This window comes from Bos indicus, chromosome 6, assembly GCF_029378745.1.
Source record: "Bos indicus isolate NIAB-ARS_2022 breed Sahiwal x Tharparkar chromosome 6, NIAB-ARS_B.indTharparkar_mat_pri_1.0, whole genome shotgun sequence".
Taxonomy (NCBI): domain Eukaryota; kingdom Metazoa; phylum Chordata; class Mammalia; order Artiodactyla; family Bovidae; genus Bos; species Bos indicus.
In genome coordinates this window covers 104,116,058-104,129,288 of record NC_091765.1, presented here as the reverse complement: position 1 = coordinate 104,129,288, position 13,231 = coordinate 104,116,058, and the positions used below count along the sequence as shown (strand labels likewise).

The 13,231-nt window shown below is 54.2% G+C and overlaps 1 protein-coding gene across 6 annotated transcripts in view; it reads left to right on the top strand.

Moving 5' to 3' along the window:
• Window positions 1-13,231, top strand: part of EVC (EvC ciliary complex subunit 1) — a 104,946-nt gene that overhangs the window by 42,264 nt on the left and 49,451 nt on the right. For all 6 annotated transcript variants that reach the window (XR_011567271.1, XM_019963082.2, XM_019963083.2 and 3 more), the window contains exons 9-11: window positions 1,406-1,622; window positions 4,334-4,482; window positions 6,997-7,095. Coding sequence is in view for 5 of the 6 variants with exons in the window: in XM_019963082.2 (XP_019818641.2) it covers window positions 1,406-1,622; window positions 4,334-4,482; window positions 6,997-7,095 (465 nt within the window). In the remaining variant the exon portion in view is untranslated. The remainder of the gene's footprint in view (window positions 1-1,405; window positions 1,623-4,333; window positions 4,483-6,996; window positions 7,096-13,231) is intronic.

The window sequence follows — 13,231 nt, the reverse complement described above, 5'->3', positions numbered from 1 at the left end:
TTCACATGTTGTTATAACACAGACCAATGCAGCTCAGTAAACAGTGAGGCCCAGGGCTGCGTGATGGGTATGGCCCAGCTATGGCCCCTGCATCCAGGGTTCTTGGTCCAAACAAGGCACAGGAGCTGTGGAGCTGGGAGGAGGGACCGAAGGGTTGGGGAAAAGCCAAGGAACGACCACCCAGTCCACAGTAGGACCTGGGCAGGCAGAGGAGTGACAGGTCATGGGCAGAGTGTTCCAGGAGGAGGCCCCACATGTGCAAAGGCCCTGCGGAGCTGAGAGCCAGGCATGCTGGGCAGTCCGGAGCAAGGACGGGTGTGGGACCAGGCTGGAGGCCCAGCCAGGCCTGGTTCGGGAATGCTTGTCCACTGTGCCTGGGAGTTTAGATTTGCTTTGAAGGAAGTGATTGTAGGATTTGGGCCTGGGGATGTTAGAGTTACGTTTGCACCCCAGAAAGGCCCTTCCATCTGCCATGCAGGGAGGAGCTGAGGGGGCAGTTTGATGCCAGTAAAGTCAGGGCAGTTGCCCAGGTGGAATTGACCAGGGCCTGAGCTGGGCCTGGCTCTAGGCCAGCAGGAAGGAAATGGAGGGATGTAGAGAAGGCAGGGGTGCTGGTATGATGGGGAGAAGGGCGCTGAGGCTAACTCGGGCCGTGGCCATGGAGTCCCGGGGGCCAGGTGGACCACCCCAGGAGGGAAAGGCATCCTTTCACTGCAACGCAGGGCCTGCGACTCTAACGCCGTGCCTGGGCTCCCATTCTACACGTTTCCTTGAGCTGCTGCTCTTGGAGACAGAAGGACCCTAGACGCAGACCTGCAGGGCCCACCTCTGCCCTTGATGGAAATTTCCCGCATTGGGGAGGCATCTTTTCCGAGGGTTGTGTCCTCAGTGAAGGACAACCCAGTAGGGCTGGTGGACCTGTTCTAAAGTCTAGCAGCTGGGGTCACCCTCCCCGTCAATCTTACCTGGAGAATCTCTTTAATCCCCAGCACTCTGGTTTCTGGAGGCTCGGAGGCCAGGAAGCCCCGTGACCTTTACTGTTTCTCCCAGAAGCCCTGTCATCCTGGGAGGGATGACGATGAGGGAGGTGGATTTTCCTGTTTGGTCGTGTGCGTTTATTGAGCTTCCCCCAGAGACGAGCGAGCCCGCTGTGGCACACTCACCGTGTTCCAGGTGCTTTCCGCGCGGCATCCAGCATCGGCCGCACCACGTCCCCAAGAGGGACCACTTTGTCCCCATCTGAGACGTGCACACAGGAAGCTCAGGAGAGCGGGAGCTTCGACTGTGCTCTGCTCACAGGGAACCGGGGGCCCCAGGATGGAGCCTGTGGCTGTTAACAGCCCCTCGTGGCCAAGCGCCGACGCTGAATGTCCCAGCCTGATGCTCTCCATATTGCTTTTCCCAGGACACCCTGGAGAGGACGCTGGGGCGGGTGCATGTGGCCAAAACGATGGAGTTCCTGAAGCTGCAGGTCCAGGAGGAGACCAAGTGCCGCCTGGCGGGCATCTCCCACAGCCTGGAGCTGCTGACCGTCAAGGGGAAGCTGTCCGGGCGGGAGAAGGAGGACCTGCTGACCCAGCAGCACAAGGCCTTCTGGGAGGAGGCGGAGGGCTTCAGCAGGGGTGAGTGAGCAGGCCAGGCTGGGCGCCTGGGACCCCGTGCTGTGCTGCGTGCCATGGGGGCCAGGGCTGGTGGTGGCACTTGCAGGCGTCAGGAGTAGCTCCCATGAGACTAGCACAGGCTGCCATCCCCAGTTACTTAACGTCTCTGAGCCTCGATTGTCCTCTCGTGAAGCAGAGGTAATAGGGCTGCCTTCTAGGGTCCAGTGTTGCCTGCTCTGTCGTCATCAGTGATTCGGGCTGACAGAGACCCCCCTGGAATACTCAGAGAACAAAGCCCAGAAGCCCCGCAGGAGTCTCAGGGCCTGGCTCAGCTGCAGGTGGATGAAGGTGGCTGGTGGTCAAGCACATGGGAACTGGGCATGATTATTTCCCACACGTGCTGCTGCTCCCGGGCTGGACCCTGGGAGTTGAGCAGGTTAGGGCTCAAGACATCAAGGGCACCCAGGACAGTCCAGCTCACACCACTGGTGGGACCCTCAGGAAGAAACTCAGGTCTTCCACCTGCAGGGCGGGTACCCCCCCTGAACCTCCTTGGACCCTCAGCAGGAGAGCTCCTCAGCACTGAGCCAAGGCTGTGTGTGCACCTGCGGCCTGAGTGGAAGCACAGCCGGGGCCTCTCCAGGTCAGGAAGTCTGTATGGCAGGGGATCTGTGTGCCTAACAAGGTCTCCAGCAGCTTCTGGGGACCTTGTAGGACCAGGGAGGCTCTGGGTGTCTTACCTGCTGGGGCGGCCGTAACAGGATGCCACGGACTGGGTGGCTTACACAACACACATTTGTTTCTCACGTTTCCGGAGGCTGGAAGTTTAAGATCAGTGTGCAGCCAGTTTGATTTCTGCTGTGGGCCTGTTGTCTGACTTGCAGACGGCTACCCTCTCACCATGTTTCACAGGGCAGAGAGCAAGCTTTCTCACCTGAGTTCCTCTTTTTAGAAGGCACCAACCCTGTGTGATTAGGGCCCCATCCCTAGGATCTCATTTAACTTCATAGGCCCCACCTCCAAAGGCAGGCGCGTGAGGCTTAGGACTTCAGCTCATCACTCTGGGGGCACAGTCCAATCTCCAGCACCAGTTTCCACTGCAGCCATGGGCTTGATCCTTCTGCAATTGCTCTGTCCCCTCTGCTGTGCCTTCCCACTGCCCTTTGGAGAGCTGGCTCTCCAGACTGGGACTCAGGACTCCAACCAGGCTGTTCCACACATGTCTGTGTCACTGGGTGCTGTGGTTTCACGTGGTCACGTGTGACCACATGGAAACCTGTTGTGGCTGGGAGTTTGGATGGCATAGAGTCTGAATGCATCTGGCCTTGAAGTCACCACACGTGGTGGACAGGGCTTTACCAGTGGGAGGGAGTGGCCAGGCCGGGATGGTGAAGCAGCCCCCTAGGTGGGGCTCCTGTGAAATAGAACAAAACAGAGGAGACAAGGAGACAGTAATGGGTGGACGGAGGACCCTGGTCTCTCCTGGCTGCACTCTTTCCTTTGGTGCTAGAGGCTAAACAGATTCTCAGGTCAAGCCCTAGGAAGCTTGCCTGCACTGGGAAAAGTGCCCAAGGAAGTATGACATGTGGGGCAGTTGGGGGAGGCGAGATGCTGAAACCAGTGTCTCCAAGGGCTGCAGCCCCTTGTGACCCAGCCCTCACCTCCTCTCCAACCTCTTTGCCCAGCATCTCCTCCAAAACCCAAGTGAACAGAATCTGGCTGGGCTCTTCATTGTCTCCACTCTCAGGAGCCTTCTCCGGGGTCCCACGCTGCCTGTGTCTCCTCCCCCACCACCATCCCAGCCCTCATCAGCACAATTCCTTCTCCTTCCGCATTTCTTGTCTTCCCTGGACCATGAGCACCTTGAAAGCTAGGCTAGGTCCTGCTCACTGGTAGGCCCCAGTTCCCAGTGTTGTGCTTGGTGCGCCTCTGAGGCTGAGGGGCCTGGGTAGGCTGACAGGTTGTTTTTAGTGGCTCAGCGGGTAAAGAACCCTCCTGCAATGCAGGAGAGCTGGGTTCGATCCCCGGGTGGGGAAGATCCCCTGGAGAAGGGAACAGCTACCCACTCCAGTATTGTGGCCTGGAGAATTCCATGGACTGTGTAGTCCGTGGGGTCGCAAAAAGTCGGACACGACTGAGCGACTTTCACTTTCCTCTCGCCTCAAGTTTACCTTCCCCCACCGCAGGGGCCCTTGGCCTTGGTCCACCCACCTCCTCTTCTGCTGATATAACTTGCCCTGGTGGGTTTTGGATCTCGACTCCAGTCTGAAATGTCACTGTCTTCCTGCAGACTCAGGCCCTCTGTCCTGTGTCACCTGCCCCTCCCTGTGCCCCCTCCTCCCCTCCCCCATACACATATACTCTTTTCTCCAGGAAAATGCCCTTTTGTTTCTCTCCAGGTCAGGGTCAGGGTGAAAGCCTTGCATGTTGCTCTGAACCCTGGGCCGTGAATGAGCGAGGGATGGGTCCCTTAAAATGACAAGGGACTCTGAGGAGCTCCTAACACCAGCCTTTTGGAAGCACCTAAATGATAAAAATAAGAAATGAGCGTTTCTGACACTCCACGTGCTGGAAGAAGCAGCCAGTGGAGGTTTCGCCAGGCGAGCGACCTGCAATGTTCTTTGTTTTGTTTCAATTGCAGAGTTTGTCCAGCGAGGCAAAGACCTGGTCAAGGCTTCGCTGGTGCGCCAGGCGAGCGACCTGCAATGTTCTTTGTTTTGTTCCAATTGCAGAGTTTGTCCAGCGAGGCAAAGACCTGGTCAAGGCCTCGCTGGTGCGCCAGGCGGAGGAGATGGCAAGGCTTGCGCTGGCCCAGCAGGAGGAGCGGAGGAGCTTCCTGGCTGCGGGGCAGCTGACCGCCCACCCCGAGGAGTTCCTCCAGGTGACCTGCTCCCGACTCACGCCCAGGTCCACAGGCATAGCCATCCAGGGGAGCCACGGGGGCTGCTTAGTCCTTGTTACTGTGCTGGGGAAGCCAGAGGCTTTGGCATCCGGCAGACAGAAAGTCTCTCCTTGGATCCCATGTGTCAGTTCAGGACCTTAGCCAAGTGGCTTGAGCTCTGTATCCATAGCTTCCCCATCTATAAGCCAGTGATGCGAGCATCAGCGCCCTCACTGAGATGAGGGAAAGGCGGTGGGAGGGTCTGAGGAGACGGCATCTCACAAATGGTGCCGGACAAGGGCCCAGCCTACAACGGAAGTCACCAGGCAGTGTCCCCAGAGGGGACAGGCATGTCCGAAGGTGCAGGGCAGGCAATTACAGACAAGGATGGGGCCCCTCGGTGGGTCAGGTGACAAGTCAGAGGAGGGCCCTGCACATGGAGCTGAGCAGGAAGGACCAGAGAGGTGGGCAAGCTAGACAGAGCTCGTGGCCTGACTGGGAATAAAAGACAAGGGGACCCCCAGGAGGACAGGAAGCAAGATGTCACCCTGCTTAAAGGAAAACAGACAAACTGGTGCAGCACAGGCTGGAAGGACCAGGGCTTGGGGTCCTCGGAGGACAGAACTCTGCCTCATGGTGCCCTGTCGATGGGTGTGGAGGGAGGGGCTGTTAGTCTCTGGCTTGTCGCCCAAGGTTGTTAAGCATTTGGGTGCTGGGGCAGCAGGACCTGGGTTTGAACATTGCCTCTGCTGCGGTGTCTCACTGACCACTTGGCCTTCAACTTCCTCATCTGTGCATTAGAAATCATCACGCCTACCTAATGGGGTTGTTGGGACTCAACCAGACCAAGCTAGGGACAGCCATGGCCTGCCTATTTCTCTGCATGAGCATTTGCTTGTCTCTGCTCTGCCAAGGGGATGGCAGGACCGTATCAGGGTTCAGGCTCGGCCCAGAGCACAAACACTGGTCCTCCCTGGGGGCCAGCATGATAGTGTGGCTACCTCCCCCGCCCCTCAGTGAGAAGCCAGCAGAGGGACCCTCAAAGACGGAGGACAAGTCTTCTCATCCCTGGGTCCCTGGTCCAGTGCTCTTGCCCACCCGTAGAGCCTCCTCTGAGGGCCCATGCCTGGGGTTTCTTGGATTTGACATAAAGTGGGGTGAGGGCTGCTTCTGTCTTTGAGAAGGTCCATTTGAAATGAGAGTGAAAAGATAGGATCATACAGATCTCTGTTACTCTGGGATTGCCGGATCCTCCTGCCTAACGTCACATTGCTCAGGGGGAGTTCTGAATGTGGAGACGGTGATGCCTCAGCTCTGTAACCCAGGATCTCGGCCCAGGCTGGTGCACACTGATGCTCAGGAGACGTGGAGCCGAGAAGGGAAGGATTGAATGGACGCATGAGTGAATGAAAGAATAAGTGGACGAATGAATGAATGGATGGACCCACAAAGTGTTAGTTGCTCAGTCATGTCAGGCTCTTCACTGCCCATGGAATTCTCCAGGCAAGAGTAATGGAATGGGTTGCCATTTCTTTCTCCAGGACCCACAGAGCAACACATAACTGAATGAATAAATGGAGAAATGACAAATGAGTGAATGAACGAAGACATGAAGGAATGGGTGAATGAACGAAGAAATGAATCAGTGGGCGGATGCATGATGGACACAAAAGCACAGATAATTGAATGAATGAATGGGCGGCAAACAACCGAATAAACAGGGACTGATGAGTGAGCGTGGACTTTGGCCCCTTGCCCAGCCCCTCCCTCTCTGGTTTCTGGTCCTTCTCTCAGCTCCCCTCCTGTTCTGCTCCCACGGAGACCAAAGGCTTCTGACTGCCAGGTCACCACTGCTGTTGCTCCCTGAACTTGGCTTGGATTGGCTTCCCATCTTCCCTTCAAGGACCCCTCCTTGTCCATCAAGACTCAACTTACGTGTCTCCCTCACAGGGACTCTTGCCCTTCTGCTGACCCCTACGAGGAGTCCACCCTCCGTACTTGGGCCCCAGGTGCCTCTCTGACTGTATTTGGAGCATCTGGTACATGACTCTCTGTCACTCTGTTGGGCTCCTCAAGGATGGGCCAGCACATGGTCAGAGGGGCCCGGCTGGCCACTGACCACCCTGATAGGGTTCGGGCTTTGCTGCATGGGCCTCCCAAGACCTGGATAGTGGTCCCCAGGAGCTGAAATCAGAAAATGATGTCTAGGGGTTGTGGTCAGGAGAGAGGGGTGACAGGGCAGGGAGGTGGTGGTGGGCACAGTGGCATCTTCTCCTGCTGGGTAGATGAACAAAAGTGCAGTCTCGTTTTCCTGGAAATAGGATTCGCTGGTCCCGGCCTCAGCCACAGTTCACAAGCCATGAAAATCATGTGACATTCCTGTGCCTCGGTTTCCTTGGGTATAAATCAAGGGTGAACATCCTTCCAACGTGCGAGGCAGGGTCATTCGGGGAGGTTGTTCAGGGGAAACAAATCAGCATCTCTCTGCAGATTCGGCCTCTGTTTTACTTGCAGGCATTTCATGACGTCCTGGAGATGCAGAGGCTGACGCGGGGTGACCTGGAGGAAGAGGAGGACGTCAGGGCCGCCCAGGCCGTGGCCGCGCTCTGCCAGGTACGTGGCCTCCAGGCAGAACTGGCCGAAAAACCTCAGCATCCGTGCATGCGTGAGAACCTCACGTCCTCGGGGGCCAGGGACCCCGAGACCCTCTGGGCAGAAACCAGGGAGGGCAGTTGTTGGTCCAGGTCACATCTGAGGCCCCTTCCATTTCTGAGATGTTCGGGACTCTCACCTCCAAGCGTTCCTAGAGGCAAGGGTCTTTAAAAGTCAGCTCATCCACGTTGAGAGTAGGCTGGCGTCTGTGGGTGTCGTGAGTGTGGAGCGGTGATGAGGAAGGAGGGTTAGGCTTGAAACAGAGGCCTGGGTTCGAGTGCCGGCACCATCTCTTTCTCCCTGGGCAACCTCATTTAGCTCTGGAACAAGGGCTGGCTCTAAGAAAACAGGAGAGAGCAGCCAAGCCCTCCAAAGTCAGAGGGTCTCCGGGATACGATGATGACTGAGACAGACAGAGACCCTGCCCCAGGCAGGACCCAGAGCTGCTGGGAAGGTGGAAATGTGGCCCCAGTCAGGAAAGAAGGTGACATGTGCCGCATTGGTGGGGAGCGCCCCAGGGAAGGTCCACCTGGATCCAGAGGGCCTGAGTCTGCATCCTGGCTCTCCTCCCTCCCCACAGTGCAACCTCCAGAACATTACTTGGCCTCTCTATGTCTCAGTTTCCCTATCTGTGAAATGGGGCCAGTGATGCCCTTCTTCACGATGCTGTTGTGAGCACTGAATGTGCATGAGAACAGACAGTAGTTGGCACCCGGGACATGCCCAATCCAAGTTCACTGCCCTTACAACATCCCTGCTAATGGATGCAGAGAGGAGGGGTGAGAGACGCCGGGGATGGGGGGATGAAGGTGAGTTCAAAGATGGCCATCCACAGGTGATGCCTGAGACAGGCTTTGAAGTGGGAGACAGGCTCCAAGTGGACCAGGAGTCAGCAGGCAGCCCAGTCAGAACACGAGGAAGGGGAGAGAGCACAGCCTCCGTCATGATGGCAGCTGTGTGGGGTTCAGTGGCATCTGTATGAGTTTGCAGAGGCTGCCACAGCAAAGTGCCCCAGCCTGGCCCTTAAATACCCAACATTTATTTTCTTGTTGTTCTAGAGGCTAGAAGTCCAAGATCAAGGAGTCATCAGGGTTGAATTCCAGTGAGCCCTCTCTTTCTGGCTTGGAGACGGCCACCTTCCCACTGTGCCCTCACTGGCAGAGAAACCTCAGGTGTCTCCTTCTCTTACAAGGACACCAGTCCCATCAGATTCGGACCCCACCCTATGACCTCACTTTACTTTCACTATCTCCTCCAAGGCTGTATCTCCAAATATAGTCAGAATAGGGGTTAGGGCTTTAGTATATGAATTTTGGAGGGATGTAATTCCATCCATAACAGTGAACTTCAAATTTCATGTCCAGCGGGAACCTCAGAATGTGAACTAATGTGGAAGCAGGGGGGCTTTGCAGATGTGATTAGTGGAGAAGAGATCATTCTCGGTTAGCGTGGGCCTTAAATCTGATGACTGGTGTCCTTACGAGATGGTCATCGTGAGGACGCAGACACATAGGAAGGCAGCCGTGAGAAGACACAGGCCGAGACTGGGGTGATGCGACCACAAGCCAAGGAACACCTGGCGCCTCCAGAAGTTGGAAGGGACAGGTGGGATCCCCCTAGAGCCTCTGGAAGAAGCTGACACCTTGATTTCTGACTTCTGGCCTCTGTATCTGTGAGACAATAGACTTCTGTTGTCTGGGTGCTTTGTATCAGCAACCCCAGGACCCTGATGGCAGAGCCAGTTTTGCTCAGGGCCAGCCCCTGTCGTAAGTGCTTTCTGAGTTTTGCATCATTTCATCCTCATGAGACTCTTGTGAGGCAGAAACTGCATTTTCCTTCCTTTACAGATGAGGCGTCAGGAAGGGTCTTCTTGAGAAAACAGCCAGGTGGGATTCAATTTGTCAAAGCCCAAGATTCCCAGGCGAGAAAGGAACACCACCATCCCCAAGGGAGTCAGGACTTAAGTCCCTGGGCTGGGAGTGAGGATACTGCATTCTAGTCCCCCTCTGGGTCCTCACATACTGCTTGACTGTGAGTTGGTTACAAAACCTCTCTGAGCTGGCTCAACCATCTCTCTCAGGTCCCACAGCCAGCCTGCTAGAGTGAGATGGGACTTAAAGTAAGTCTTTCCAACTTCAGTGCTCTTGTGCTCACCATGACCCATGCTGGTGAGCGTGGGCTGTGACTACAGCAGTGAAGGCAAGTTTCTGAACCCAGACTGGCCTATGGGCCAGTCCCATTCTAGCCACTGACCAGCTATGCAATTGGAAGCAGGTTATCTCACTTTTGTCTCAGTTTCCTGCATGTTAATAACATCCAGATGCACAGCAGAGTTTGAGGACCACTGCTTTGGTGGGGAAGGGGTGAGAGTCAGATGGGCTATGACTCTGATGATGTCCAGGACCCCTGTGCCCATCTGCGCTCTCGTCCAGCAGGAGTTAGTGTCCAGCAGGCTGTCACTCCCTCCCTTGAGCTGGGATTAGAATCTAAAGTCTTGGTCGACTCAGTGTCACTTTCCTCCTCCTCGAAGCCAGAAGAAAGCACCCGGTCACTGCTGTGAAGAGGAAATACACATACCAGTGCCTGGCAAGTCTCAGTGGGTGGCCACAAGTACAGCATTGTCTATTAATAAAGATCCGTTGATGATGCTGATGTGACCACAGCCTCATCCCTCCAGCAATATCCTTAGGATGCTGCACATTTGGCTTTACCATGGCTGGTTGAGCTGCTGGCCCGTTACAGTCTGGTCAAGGAGGTAAAGACACCCTTGTTTCAAACATGAGGAGAGGCCAGCAGGTGTGAGCAAGGGGCAGTCCCTGCTGAAGTTGTGTCTCAGGAGGAGGCACTTAGAAATACCTTGTGTTAGGAGAGGTTGGGGGCAAGGTGAAGGGGTGTTGGCAGTTCTGTGCAGGTGCTTTTGAAAGGCCTGAAATGGCCAGAAGCCTGTGCCAGCTTCTCCCCCAGAGTCAGTGAAGAGATGTTTCCTATTATTCATGTTGTCATTTCACATCAGTTCAGTTCAGTCACTCAGTCGTGTCCTACTCTTTGCATCCCTTTGGACTGCAGCACGTCAGGCTTCCCTGTCCATCACCAACTCCTGGAGTTTACTTGAACTCATGTGCATCGAGTCAGTGATGTCATCCAACCATCTCATCCTCTGTTGTCCCCTTCTCCTCCCACCTTCAATCTTTCCCAGCAACAGAGTCTTTTCAAATGAGTCAGCTCTTGGAATCAGGTGGCCAATGTGTTGGAGCTTCAGCTTCAACATCACTCCTTCCAATAAGCACCCAGGACTGATCTCCTTTAGGATGGACTGGTTGGATCTCCTTGCAGTCCAAGGGACTCTCAAGAGTCTTCTCCAACACCACAGTTCAAAAGCATCACTTCTTCGGCACTCAGTCATTTCACATAGAGCCCTCTTGTTCCATATGTGCGTGTGTGCTGAGTCACTTCAGTCGTGTCTGACTCTTTGTGGCCCCATGGACTGTAGCCTGCCAGGCTCCTCTGTCCGTGGAATTCTCCAGGCAAGAATACTGGAGTGGGTTGCCATGCCCTCCTCCAGGGGATCTTCCTGACTCAGGAGCTGGGCCTGCATCTCTTATATCTCCTGCATTGGCAGGCAGGTTCTTTATCGCTACACCATCTGGGAAGTCCCCTGGTTCCAGGCAACTTTGGTTAAGTTTACATCCCTTAAATGTGGAGCTCATTGCCTTGGGTATTGGGAACTGCTTTACCTGGTATTTCCGAAAGAATGAGGTTGAAATCCTCTGGTGTAGTGGAAAGAAGCCAATTGGAAGACTGGAATGCTGGCGAGGACGTTCCTGGGTGGGCGACGTTGAGCAAGGAGAGCTTAACCTCGGAGCCCTTTTCCTTATCTGGGAGGTGGAGACAGAAAGCCTGTTGGCCTTTGTGGCAGCGCAGAGTGCATGGGGGCAGGGGACAGGGGGCAGGGGGCAGGGCTGCGGGCCTGCACGTGGCTGGTGCTCAGTTAACACCTCCCCTTCTGCTCAGTCCCTGAGCGTGTTGAGCAGGAGGCCCTGAGCCCAGGGGTGGTGAGCCCGACTCTGGATCCAGGGCCCGGTGAGAGTGTGGCTTCCTCACCAACCAGCTGTAAGCTTGAGAGCTTGTTAGTTCATTTGTTCAGTGAATATGATTAAGCACTGCTTTGTGCAACCCACAGTCTCAGCACTAGGGCCTCAATAGTGAACCAAAGAAAATTTCAACTTTATTTTTGTGAAGTTTGAGGGGCACGTGTGGGGTTCCAGCAGGGAGGCCAGTGTGGCAGCCATGGGGGAGGGGGAAACAGGGATGGGCTGAGGTCAGAGCCTCGTCTCAGAGGGCCTTGCAGTCCATCCGAAGACATTTGCATTGCCTTCTTTTACATATATATATATTTTTTTAACATTTATATATTTATTTATTTATTTATTATTTATTTATTTATCTATTTGACTGTACCAGTTATAGCATGCGGGATCTTTGATCTTTCTTGTGGCATCATGGATCATGAGTTGCGGCATGCAGGATCTAGTTCTCTGACCAGGGATCAAACCCACGCCCCCTGCATTGGAAGCTCAGTGTCTTAGCTACTGCATCACCAGGAAAGTCCCTGCATTGACTTCAGAGTAAGAAGGGAAGTTTCAAGCCTGTTTTGAGTAGAGAAGTGACTTGCCTTGTGTTTCCCAAGGATCCTTTGGTTTCTGTGTAGAGGACGGACTGTAGGGGGCAAAAGTGGAAGCAGGGATCCCTGGGGAGGCTCTGCAGGGCTCCAGATAAGAGATGCTGGGGGTCTGGGCTTAGATGACGCTGATGGAGGTGGTGAGAAGGCATGGGATGGGGGTCTATTTTGATGGTCAACATCTGGGTCTCCTCTTCAAGTGAGGATAATAAATTTTATTCCTATGGCTATTCAGAAGTTTGAAAAAGTCCACATGTGCAAAGCAATAGACAGAAATGTGTGTGGCATACAGTGAGCACTTAGAAATCTGTCATCATGAGCCTGGTTATTATCACTCACCATCTGGAAGGGTGTGTCCGCACCGGTCACACTCACGAGGTAACTTGCCTTGCAGTCTGCTGGCTCTTTCCCAGACCTGGTCACATGGAGACATAATCCCCCCTTTCTTTGGACACTGATCAAGACAGTGTAGGCACGGTGACTGCGAGATGAATTTGATCACCACCTAACGGTGCTCAGGCTGCAGAGAAAAGTGCATTTTTCTAACTTCCCACTGTCTCTTGGCCTCTTAAACAAACAGTAAATTTTCGGCTTGACTGAGATGGATGCCTGTAAATTACACGTCTTCCTGATAATGACAGGCACTGAGTTTGCCACTGTCGCTTCGCAGGGTGCCCCAGAGACCTGCTGATTTGTTTATTTATTTCTCACTGTCCTCCCCACGCTGTCTCCTGAAGAGCTCCTGGGTATGTAGGATAACAGCCCTGCCAAGGTCAGCTCCCACAGCTTCAGATTCTCACAGGAAGTTAGGGCAAAGAAGAGAGGAGAAAAAGTGAAACTCTGTCTTTGAAGAAAGCAGAAATAATAATGACAGGCACTCGTGACGTGTTTGGGAGTAGTCCCTGTAAGGTACGGAGTTAGAGTAGGCGAGGTTCAGAAAAAGGATGAGACCAGCACTTTACAGGAACAGATCACCTTTAATGAGGTGAGAAGGGGCAGTAGTCAGATTATCGAGCTGCTGCACTTATCTAAGAAAAGAGTAAGTATATATGTATGTAGAAAGCTACTGTCTTAAAGGGGCTTGTTCTTCTCCAAGGTTTCTGGGAGTAGTTATCTCTTAAACGGCTGGGGCAAGGAGTTCTGGAGATTGGCCAGAGGCTGGGCCGGCTTGGAGCTGGGCGAAATCAACCTAATGTCTATTTTTTATTCGAGTGAGAGAGTTCTTTGTTTTGCCTAGAGTGGTGGGGAGGACCTGGAGGGGAGTTTTAATTCAGGTTACCTTGAGCCATGCAACTTTCCTTCAGTCCCCAAGATCACCTTCACTTCTGATATCAAATACAAACCCAGAGGTCCCCAAGACCACCCTCAGGTTCTTCAGTTCTATAGAACAGTACTTGTTTTTTTTGTTGTTGTTGTTCA